Source organism: Jaculus jaculus, chromosome 19 (genome assembly GCF_020740685.1).
Source record: "Jaculus jaculus isolate mJacJac1 chromosome 19, mJacJac1.mat.Y.cur, whole genome shotgun sequence".
Classification (NCBI taxonomy): Eukaryota; Metazoa; Chordata; class Mammalia; order Rodentia; family Dipodidae; genus Jaculus; species Jaculus jaculus.
In genome coordinates this window covers 39,080,993-39,093,556 of record NC_059120.1, presented here as the reverse complement: position 1 = coordinate 39,093,556, position 12,564 = coordinate 39,080,993, and the positions used below count along the sequence as shown (strand labels likewise).

Here is a 12,564-nt window from a genome sequence, read left to right as displayed (position 1 = left end):
TTATTATTACTTACCACCTCTCTTCCAAATCTCTTGTAATACATTGTTGTCCTATTGTCTGACACAGTACCAAGCTCTGTCAATAGAGGGCACATGTGGGATACTGGAGAAAAAGAAAAAACAGGCTTCTTGATTTCAGCATGTCTTTCTTCTTGATTCTGTCTTACAAAAAGACACCCAGTAAGTTTCAGTAGTGCCCTGGCGGTCAGCTTCCGGGGTGGGAGGGCTCAGCAGTAAATCCAGCAGCGTCTTCACAGGAAGCTTCTGGGCTTCTCCCCATGAGTGAACCACTGGCGGTGTCCTTGTGGTGCGGTGTGGTTGGGTTTTACAAGTCATTTTGTAGTGTGTTCTTTGGATTCGGCTGCTTCCTCAGCAACAGCACCTGTAAGTTAGTTTCGAGCAACTCTTGCCAGTATTCCCGATGGTTTTCTCTTAACTTCAAAACACTTTCTACCCATCATTATCACCATGGGTTGCTGGTGAGTTGCATTGGTAACCCAGGCAGTTAGTTCCCTGCCTTCCAACTTTGATCCACTGATTGAACCAACATGGTCCCTAAGCATCCACACCCTCTTCCATGAGAGTGAAATCCAGACTTCAGAGAGTCCCTCCTTTCCAGGTTGTCCCTCCCTTGGCTCTTCTTCCTGAGCTCTAAGGTGATTTTCTTTTTGTAGTTTGGTATTATAACATTTATTAAAATAACAGCAAAGAACCAAAGAATTAAAATGCAAGCTGTGTAAAATCCCAGCTAAAATCCAGAAGAGTCTATAGTGTTATGTGTTATATAATACATATAAAATAAGAGAGAAAATATATTATAAACTTGTAACAATGTCTGTAAATACATTATCTTACATGTTTCTGATAGGCAATAAGCTGGTTATGGTACATACATAACCTGGAAATACTCAGATAATAAAGAACAGACAAAAATACAAGTCAGCTATATGGTGTTGTTTTCCCCCCTCCTCCACCCCAGGTAGGGTCTCACTCTAGCCCCAGGCTGGCCTTGAACTCATGGCGATCCTCCTACCTCTGCCTCCTGAGTGCTGGGACTAAAGGTGTGGACTGCCCATCTTGAAGTGATAGTCTTTAGAGTTGTCTTCTACTTCTACTTTTAGAATTCTCTTTTAATCTCAGTTAATTCCTGAAAATAGTAAATGGTATTTTAAATTAAGCCTCATGTGTTCAAATTACTATTTGCCTCCTCTCCCCTGTCTGGATCTTGACTGACAAAAAGTTGGTATTGGTAGTAATCCCAGGAGACAGACTTTCCAAGAAGGGGTCTTGAAAAGGGTTTTGATGATGTTCTTGGTGTACAGCCAGGTGTAAAATTCCTTGCAATGGGAAGTAGGATGTATGACAAGCCAGCTGGGCATCACAGTGTCACCTGTTGGTGAAGAAGTGCCAAATAAACCCAGTACCTTCAGAGATAAGTGACTTGGCTGCTATGGCAGTGTTAATGGCTACAAATTGGTGGAGTAAGATGAAGTCTCCTGAGAGAGCCCCACGCTGCAAAGAGAGAATAACAAGGTTAAATGTAATAGTTTGTTATTCTTTTTATTGTGGATACCTGGTACAGACATTTCATAATTGAAACTGTTTTTAAAAAGAGAATATTAATATAACATAAATACCAGATCAAAATCATTAAAAACAGCCAAATTGGACCCTGACCCTAGTAACAACAAAATTCTTGTAGGTGTATATCTTTATGCCTCAGTTAGAAAAACTATGATATATATATATCATACATATATAAAACTAAAAGATTATATATATGTATATATATACTATACATATCCACATATATATAATGGTGAAATAGATTGCTTAGCAGGATATTAACAAGTTTCTGTTGACTTTGTTCATTGAGCATGACTACTAAATATGTAATAAAAAGCATTGATCATAAAAAAAAAAAAAACTCATTAAAGGGGTTGGAGGGGTGGAATAGCAGCTAAGGCACTTGCCAGCAAAGCCAAATGACCCAGGTTTGATTCCCCAGGACCCACATAAGCCAGAAGCATAAGGTGGCACATGGGTCTGGAGTTTGTTTACAGTGGCTAGACGCCCTGGCATGCCCATTCTCTCTCTATCTCTCTCTGCTTGCAGATAAATAATTAAACAAAAAACTCATTAAAGACAGGTATGGTGCTCATTCTTATAATCCCAGCACTTCCCAGGAGGCTGAAGTAGGAGGATTACCACAAGTCTGAGGCCAGCTTGAGCTGCAGAGTAAGATCTTGCTCAAAACAAAAAAGGAAACAAAAAATTATAAAATTAGCCTGGCATGGTGGCACACTTTAATCCCTGCACTAGGGAGGCAGAGATAGGAGTATAACTGTGAGTTCAAGGCCACCTTTGATGAGTCTTCATAATAGCTTCCAGGTCAGCTTGGGTCAGAACAAGACCCTACCTTGAAAAAAAATAAAATTTTGAAAGATGATGATAAACATATTATTTGAAGTATTATTCCAAAGATGAAAATACAAAATAAACTATCAATTGCATTATTTGATGGTCTTTGATTTAGATGACAGATACTCCACATGCAAAAACAGTTTCTTTGCCTGACATGGTGGCACATACCTTTAATCCTAGCACTTGGGAGGCAGAGGTAGGAGGATCACCATGAGTTCCAGTCCACCCTGAGACTACATAGTGAATTCCAGAGCAGCCTTGGCTAGAATGAGACCCTACCTTGAAAAACAAAAACAAAAACAAACAAAACAACAACAACAAAAGATTTCTTTGATTTTGCATTGACATTCATCAACTTTTAAAACTATGTCAAAAGTATCTTCATATTGGACATTAGGATGCAGGTTGTATCATAGAATTTTCTTTCTCTTTTTTTTTTCTTTTTTTTTGTTTTTTTCAAGGCAAGGTCTCACTCGAGTCCAAGCTGACCTGGAACTCACTCTGTAGCCCAGGGCTGTCTTTGAACTCACTACCTTAGCCTTGCTCCTCTTACCTCAGCTTTGCTTAGTGCTGGGAATAAGGTGTGCACTATCATGCCTTTCTAATTGTCTTTTCATGATGCAAGTATTTTATCTGCTGCTTTCAATTTTGGTTTTGCCTTGAAAAAAAAAATAAATATTTTATCACAAATTTTGTATCAGGGTTTGATTTCATGTTGGAGTGTTCCACATTTATTACTTCTTTTTGTATTTCTTCTGTTACAGTATTTATGAAGCAGTGAAGTTTGTAGCAAATACTCAAACAGTGAAAACTACCAGAAAATATTATTGGGTAGTATTCAAATAACCTATTATTCAAATCTCCCAGCAAGGTTAATAGCATTACAAGGAGCCATATATTGAAACTGCCAATTTAAGGACTTACTTAGCCTCCAAAACCTGTTATTTCTTGAAATACCACTCATAGGATTTATGTAAAGTATGTATATGTGCTGTTTATTGCTGATGTTTTTGTAAGAAAGACTTACTATTAGCAGGAAGCACCATGTACACACACACACACACGCACACTTATAGAAACAGATACTGGTAAGACTGACTGAATAGATTTTGAATGCTGCTGTCTCACACGCTTTTGTCTTAATTTCTAGAAATGTCAGCCTGAACAGTTGATTGTAGCATTCAGTATTGCCTGTACTTGTTTGTAGTTGGTATTAGTCAATTATTTTAAACCAGTGAACATCTGTATGTTAGATTACTAATATTTAATTTTCGCAGGAGCATTAAAATATTTTTTTTTCATTTTTCTTATCAACCAATTTTATTTTTGAGGACTTAGGAAAAGTAAATTTCCTTAGGAAACTCCAGACGTGAATTCCTACTTAGAAACACTAATGTAAACCAACTACAACTCTTAATATGCTGGTAGGAATGCAGAGTGGTTCATCTGCTTTGGAAAATAATTTGATATTTTCTTATAAAAGTTAAATACATGTTAACAAAATGATCTAGCAGTTCTACTCCTAGGTATTAAACCAACACAAATTTAAATATTCTATTCAAAGACAGAAGTTTATGACAGCTTCATCCATAACAGCCAAAATCTGGAAACATCCACAAATGACCATTAGTGGTGAATAATCAAATTTTGGTATCTTCAAGCAATAGGCTGCCATTGAATAGTAAAAGGAAACTTAGATTAAGACAGAATATTAGTGAGGAAACTGAGGAGTTTAACAAATTAAACCAAATAGATTTAACAGATATATACAGAGCATTGTGCTCAACAACAGAATACACATTCTTACCAAGCATACATGGAACATCTCCACAGTAGAGCATATGTCAGGCCACAAAAGATGTCTTTAATAAATGGAACTTAAAAAAATATTTATTTATTTGCGAGCAGAGAAAGGAGAGACAGAGAGAATAGCCACGTCAGGGTCTCCAGCCACTACAAAGGAACTCCAGATGCATGTGCCACTTGGTGCATCTGGCTTTATGTGGGCACTGGGGAATCAAATTCAGGTCACTGGGCTTTGTAAGCCAGGACCTTTGCTAAGCCATTTGTGGTAGACAGCCTCAGGTCTCTGGGAAGAGCTTCCAAACCAGACACAGTTATGGAGGAAGGGAATTATTTTGAAGTTTACAGATCCAGCCAAAGTTCCATAATGGCAGGTGAAGTTGGCTGCCTCTTAGAAGACCAAGCAGAGAGAGAGAAAAGCAAAAGCCACCACAAGCAAGCACTTCAGGAACCCCAGGCAGAACTCAAACACTTTGCATATCTTGGGTTGGAATTCAGATCCACCTTAGCGCTGGACCCTAAGATCTACTCACAGTGACACCTCCTCCAACAAGGAGGCTGCGGATTTAAATTACAATCTGTAATAAGCTCCTGAATATATTAGGGGTATATACATTCAAACTACCACATTCGGCCCCTAGCCCCTAATAAATTCATAGCCATCTACATTGTAAATTGTGTTCAGCCCAGCTTCAAAGGTCCCCACAGTCTTTACCAACTTAAGATAGTAGCAAAGTCCTAAGTCTTATCTGAGATTTAAGATTGTGTTTTAGTTATGAGTCCTATAAAATCAAAACAAGTTGTATACTTTTAACATATAAAGGGACAGTGTAAACATTTTCCACTGCTATAAGTTATAACAAAGAGGGACTGGAACAATGTAAACTCAATAACCATCAAGCAAACATGAAAATTCTGCTGTTCAAGTTGGATATCATAACCAGCGACTGATAGTTTCTGGATTTAACAGTTGAAGAATAACAACAACAAAAAACTACCTTGGACTATTTAATTCACAGCAATAGTACAATGTTTGACTTTTAAAATACAACAAAGATGAAACTGTACTTAGGCAAAGAAAAATACTAAAAAACAGTGAAAGTAAGGTAGTTTTTCATCAATGGCCATAATTTTGCCTTTAGAAACTTGGAAGACATCATTGCTGAGTTTCTAATGTTCTGGTTAATTGAGTTATTATTTAGCTTCTTCAGTGTCAGATGAAATAAGTGACTCTAGAGAATCAAAGTTCTTCTCTGGTCTGAGGTAGCCAGCAGTGGCCACATTGAGAATTAATTTTCCCCACAGAAATCGCCCAATGGAAGTGGTCAGGTCACTTGTGAAAAACTTGCATGTATATTTTTATTAAGAAGGCTGTTGTATGAACAATTTGCACATTGATCTTATTCCCATTGAGTTACACTCTTTATGTTCCTGCCCTCCTCAGTGGAGCTTAGGTATTAACTGTGGGGTCATGAATGTACCAATCAGTCGGGGAGGGGGGTGAGACAATGCCTCAGAAAACACCTTCCCACCCTGTGGCTCTTACATTCTTTCTACTTCCTCTTCCCCACTGTATTGACACTTAAATTGGATCTGTTAGGTTGCAATAGTTCTTGTCTCTGACCTTGTTTTCTCCATAATATCTACTATATTGGGCATAAAGAGAGAGAAGAAAAGTGCGTTCAAGAAATCATATTTCACAGAAATGTTCCATATGCAATACATAATATCTGGCAAAGGACTAAGAACTACCAAATATCATCAGTACTGAAAGTTGTTTCACATTTTAATAGCTCCACAACTAGGACACAGCTTACAATAGATGGAATCTTTCAATCATAATTGCACTACATTTTCCTGTCTTAGGGGTGAAATGATAGTACATTTTACTAATGTGCTTAGTTAATTAGATTTGGTGATGAACTATGGTATCTAGACTGTAAAGAAAGAACTACAAATTAATTTTTTAAAGGCAGCTAATCCAATAGAGAGTGAAAAAAGAACAGCCACTTTATAACAGGAAACATATATGGATACTGGCTTAGTTCATTTTCTATTGCTAGAACAGATTATCTGAGACTTAGTACCCTATAAAGAAAACAGACCAATTTTGACTCATGGATCCGGGGATCCAAGAGTGTGGTGCCAACATTTACTGACTTTTGTGAGAGCCTCATGGCAGAAGGGAAAGTGGACATGTGAGCAAGAGAGACACATGTGGACACACCAGGGCATCCAGCCATTGCAGACAAACTAGACATATATGCCACCATAGAAGCATCTGGCTTATGTGGGTCCTGGGGAATTGAACCTGGGTCCTTTGGCTTTTCAGGCAAGTGCCTTAACCACTAAGCCATCTCTCCAGCCCCCCCCTTTTTTTTTTGAAATAGGATCCTTCTTCATAACCCAGGCTTGCCTCAAACTCTCCAACTTCCTGTCTCTACCTCCTGTGTGCTGGGATTATAGGCATAGGCCTCCATCCTGCTCCATCCTGGCAAATAACAAATATACTTTCGTAGGTAGTACATTAGTACTTGATGAAGGTAGAACCTAAGACTGAATAACCTGTTAAGGGTCCCACTACCTCTCAACACTATTACACTAGGGACCAATCCCCAACATATGAGTTGAGCTGAGGACAAACCATATTCAAACTACAGCAACCTGGTAGTATATGAAAAAGAATGTTTAATCTCCTCAGGCAGATGCATATTAAATACACAGGTACCTTCACACACGACATATTGGTAAAAGTATTAAAACCTGATAACAAGTGTCTTGCTTGGACAAAGGAGAGCAGATATTATATAATTGCACTTAAATGATATTATGAACTGGGCAAGACTATACTATGTTGCTTAGAAATGCGGTATTAAAGTGGTACAACTGTAAAAATGGAAAGGAAATCTTCAAGATGTTCATTACTTTTGGAGATAGTAGGATTGTTTATCAAAGACACACAAAAGAGGCAGCTGGAGTCCCAGAAATGTTCCATATCTTCACCTGGATTTGCTTATTACTAGTTGTTAAACTATAGGAACATTTTATGTGCTTTTTTGTGCACTTCAGAATAAAACAACAAAAGGAGGGAGAATGATCCATTATGCCACATGTTCTCAAGACAGGTAATACAAAGACTAAGACTTGACTATTAAGTTAAGCAAAGTAAAGACTAGTGTTGAATATAGCAAATTGTCTTGGTGAATGATTTGGGTGAAGATATGATGGGGATGTGTTCAAGAGAAAATGCAGGAATAGATGGAGATCATAAGCAAATAGAATTCTTTGGAGGAGTTTCTGTATAAAAAGGAAAAATGGAGTGGTAAGTAACTGTCATACATAAAACATATAGTGAATAGGACTGGAGAGATGGCTTAGCAGTTAAAGCATTTGCCTGTGAAGCCTAAGGACCCCGGTGTGATTCCCCAGGACCCACGTAAACCAGCTGCACAAGGGGACACATACATCTGAAATTTGTTTGCAAAGGCTACAAGCCATGGTGCACCCATTCTCTCCGTCCCTTCCTCCCTCTCTCCCCCCTCAAATAAATATATTTTTTTAAAGATGCTGTTCTTGAAGAGAAAGTTAAATCTTAAAAAATAATAAAATAGAAGCCTGTCGTGGTGGCGCATACCTTTAATCCCAGCACTTGGGAGGTAGAGGTAGGAGGATTGCCATGAGTTTGAGGCTACCCTGAGACTACACAGTGAATTCCAGGTCAGCCTGGACTAGCGTGAGACCCTACCTCGGAAAAAAAAAAAAAAAAACACATTTGGGGCTGGAGAGATGGCTTAGCAGTTAAGGCATTTACCTGCAAAGCCAAAGGACCTTGGTTTGATTCTCCAGGACCCATGTAAGCCAGATGCACAAGGTAGTGCATGTGTCTGGGGTTCGTTTGCAGTGGCTGTTGGCCCTGGCATGTGTGTGCTCTCCTCCCCCATAACTCTGTATGTGTCTGCCTCTCCCTCTCTCAAATAAATAAATAATTTTTAAAAATTGAGAGAGAGAATAGAGGCTGTTCTTGACCTAGATGATAGTGGATACTGGGCAGACCCATGAGCCATCAGAATGACAAGAAGAGAAAGCCAAGCATCGAGCATGAGACAAGTCATCTCTCTCACGCCTAGCAGGGCCCAGGAAGCATTACAGAGGAAGAGGCAGATTGAGTGCTACTCTCACTGCTAGCCAGAGAAAGATGGTGGTAGACACTGAGAAGACTCAAAACTTATCAAAGTAGCAAATAAAAAGCTGCCGACAGCTCAACACTAAAGTAGACTTAAAGTAGATGTTCTCCGAGACTCAGGGGACATTGTGGAAGAGGGAGTGGAAAGAATGCAAGCACCACAGAATGGGAAGGTATACTGTGAGGCATTATGCTCCCCATAGGAACTGACTGGTGCAACCATGACTCACATAAAGCAGACCCTCAGGGAGATAGGGGCAGGGGACATGAGAGGATAACTCAATGGGAATTCGGCCAATTTGCAATATGTGCATAGACTAAAGTTCCCAATACAATAAAAAGCAATAGAGCAAGCATACAAATAGATTATAACCAGGCATGGTGGTGTACTCCTTAAATCCCAGCGCTTGGGAGGCAGAGGTAGGTGGATTGCCGTGAGTTCAAGGCCAGTCTGAGACTACATAGTGAATTCCAGGTCAACCTGAGCTAGAGTGAGACCCTACCTTGAAAAAGCAAAAAGACAAAGTACATGTGCACAAGGTGGCACATGTTTCTGGAGTTCAATTACAGTGGCTGGAGGCCCTAGCATGCCAATTCTCCTCTCTCTTGTTCTCACTCTTACTGTTTTCTCACTCTCATAAAAAAAAAAAAAAGGCCAGTCTTTTGGGGTTGCCTCAAAAAGAATGGTAGAAGAGACTGGGGAAATGGCTTAGCAGTTACAGCATTGGCCTGCAAAGCTTAAGGACCCGGGTTTGATTCCCCAAGACCCTCGTAATTCAGATACACAAAGGGGCACATGTGTTTGGAGTTCATTTGTAGTGGCTAGAGGTCCTGGGGTGCCCATTCTCTCTTTCTCTCTATCTGTCTCTTTCTCTCTCATAAATAAATAAATAAATAAAATCTTTTTTAAAAATGGTGGAACAAATTTAGCATAGCCCTATTTATCATTATCAATTTATTATTATCATTGTGGGTCTTTTTTACATCTTTCAGAATATAAAACAATAATTATGAACTTCCATTAACATATAGTTTTAAGTTAAAAGATTTTTTATTTTAGTGTGTGTGTGTTATGCCAACACCTCTTGCCACTGCAAATGAACATCATATGCTTGTACCACTATTTGTATCTGGCTTGCATGGAGACTTGGGAATTGAACCTGGGTTGGCAGGCTTTACAAACAAGAACCTTTAACCACTGATCCATCCATCTTCCCAACCCCTATTTTAGGGTTTAACATTTTGTATTTCATGGCTATTTTATTAAAGTATATTTAGTCACTATCCATACACACACATATACATAAACATATATGTACATACATATGTTGTTTTGAGGCAGGGGTCTCACTCTAATTCAGGCTAGCCTAGAACTCACAGTAATTCTCTTATCTCAATTTTTGAAGTGCTGGGATTAAAGGCATGTACCACCACAACTGGCTCTCATTCTATATTATTGTGCTACTTTCACCTAATAAGTTTATGTTGCCTACAATTTTCTTTTTTATCATTGTTGTTGTTGTTTGTTTTGTTCTTTGGGTCATTCAAGCTGACCTGAAATTAAATTTGTAGCTCCAGGTTGGCCTTGAACTCATGGAAATCCTTTTACCTTAGCCTTCTGAGTCCTTGGATTAAAGGTATGCCCCCACGCCCAACCTGGTTGTAAAATTCTCTTATCCTTATTCTAGCAGGTACAATGCATTTAATAGGCTGTGTCTCCCATATGGCCTCCATAGACTGAACTTTCTGTTACTCTGAATATTCTATGACTTACAAAACAGTTTATAACTCTTCCCCCCAACCTTTTTCCATTAGGTACTACCAGAGCCCCCAGGGATGGGGAAGTTCCAGGAGTGGATTATAATTTCATTTCGGTTGAACAATTCAAATCACTGGAAGAGAGTGGAGCATTATTAGAAAGTGGAACGTATGATGGTATGTTGCCAAATAATATCCTAAAACTATCCAAATTACTGGAAATATTTCAGAGAGAATTTGGTCAGTAAAATACTATTTAAAAAAATATTCCTAAGAAAATTTTCTTTAGATATTTTCTTATTCAATTGATTATGAATAATATATTAAAAATTAGTCAAAATGGCTAGTTTACATATTTTTCAGCAATTCCCCTATTATCTAAACTCAACAGATATTTTTTGATAGTTTTCTATTTGTGGGTGGGAATCCAAAATCTGTACATTTAAAAAACCTATATATACATACATGTACCTTAAATATCGTGGGGAAAAGAAAATATAGACTGGGAAGAACAAAATAATAATTGTTTTTCTTTTCACATCTGGTTCATCTACTCATGTGTTTCTGAGAGGTTCAACTTTTGAGATCTATTTCAATTTTTAAATGGTTACATGTTATATACTTACTTTTTTCTTATTTAACACATTTTTCTTCATAAGCTTATCCACTCCCATAACACTCTATACTTTTCTGTTATTGCTTTAACCTGTGTTTGTTTGCTTGTTTTTAAGGAAGGGTTTTACTCTAGCCCAGGCTAAACTGGAACTTATCTGTAACCCCAGGCTGACCTCAAATTCACAAAGATCCTTCTACCTTGTCCTCAAGTCAGTATGTAATTTAAAAGTCTTTTAGTTATATTTCTTTGTTTTGCCTTAGATATTTTAATGATAACTGCCACATGTAATGCCTAGTAAAACTTCCACAGAAGTTGTCTTAATACTTTCTTTTCCATGCATGCTGATTTAAGGCATACTATGTGTTGCAGTCAGGTTTGCATTGTTGGCAGAAATCACCCGACCAAGAGCAGCTTGAGGGGGGGGAAGGGTTTATTTTGGCTTACAGACTCAAGGGAAAGCTCCATGATGGCAGGGGAATACGATGGTAGGGCAGAGGGTGGACATCAACCTCCTGGCCAATAACAGATGGACCACAGCAACAGGAGAGTGTGCCAAGGGGAAACCGGTTGTAATTCCCATAAGCCCACCCCCAATAATACACTGCCTCCAGGAGGAGTTAATTCCCAAATCTTCATCAGCTGGAAACCTAACATGCAGAATACCTAAGTTTATGGGGGACACCTGATTCAAGCCCTCACATTATGTAATTTCTAATGACTTTGAAGTTAGCTCATCTCGAAATACCAAGAACTAGGGCTATAGCCCACAGGTTGTATTCATCTACTATAAACAGGCCCTGGTTCAGTACTCAGTGCTGCACACAAAAGTCAAATGAAATATGTATCAATGTGAGTAAGCAAGCCTTAGAAGTGTATTTGTATGAAAAGAGAGTTGCAAACATCTATGTATAGTATACTACTGTGAAAAAGTATGAAGCTCCATGATGATTTTGCTCAAAATAATATTATGTTGTAGATGTGCAAACTTATGTTTTAGATATACATATTTAGAGGAATGATACATTCCAACTGCAGGATAACTCAAGAGAGGAAGTGAACAGGAAATTGTGGCTTTAATTATATATATTATGTATATGTGTCCTAAAAAAGAAACAAAGGAAATTTTTAAATAAATCTGGCAAAAGCCAGGTGTGGTGGCACACACTTGTTACCTAGCACCCAGGAAACTGGGGCAGAAAAATTGCAATGAGTTTGAGGCCAGCCTGAGCTACATAGTAAGACCTTATCTCAATAGGAAAAACAAATACAATGACACCTGACATGGTGGTACAGGCCTTCAATCCCAACACTCAGGAGGTGGAGACAGGAAGATCACGAGTTTTAAGGTGAATGAATTTAAAGATCTTTTAGTTAGGTTTCTTTGTTTTGCCTTAAATATTTTAATGATAAGTGCCTAGTAAAACTTCTACAGAAGTTGTCTTATTACTGCCTCCTTCATACATGCTGATTTAAGGTACACTATGTAATTTCTAGATTTGTCTCAGTATTTTGGGAACCAGCGTATGATTTATTTCTATCTAGGGGGGAAAAAAATCCATCCACTTCCTTAATTTCCATTATGTGGATGAGTATCTTATATCCTTCTGGTGCTAAACAATTTGATATGATGATATGATATTTTTATTAACAGAATAAAAAAAAATCACAAGTGTTTTACTTCCTAACCATATTTGTCTTTCTGGAACATTAGCATATACCTAAACTGTTACTGTAGCTAGGTCTGTTGAGCATTTGCCTATTTGCCTACCTGCTCAGTGGA

At 38.2% G+C, this 12,564-nt stretch overlaps 1 protein-coding gene across 3 annotated transcripts in view; it reads left to right on the top strand.

The window, feature by feature from the left end:
* Magi3 (membrane associated guanylate kinase, WW and PDZ domain containing 3) overlaps positions 1–12,564 on the top strand; it is a 261,567-nt gene that overhangs the window by 151,676 nt on the left and 97,327 nt on the right. For all 3 annotated transcript variants that reach the window (XM_045137897.1, XM_004667556.2, XM_004667558.2), the window contains exon 3: positions 10,226–10,345. In XM_045137897.1, the coding sequence (XP_044993832.1) occupies positions 10,226–10,345 (120 nt within the window). The remainder of the gene's footprint in view (positions 1–10,225; positions 10,346–12,564) is intronic.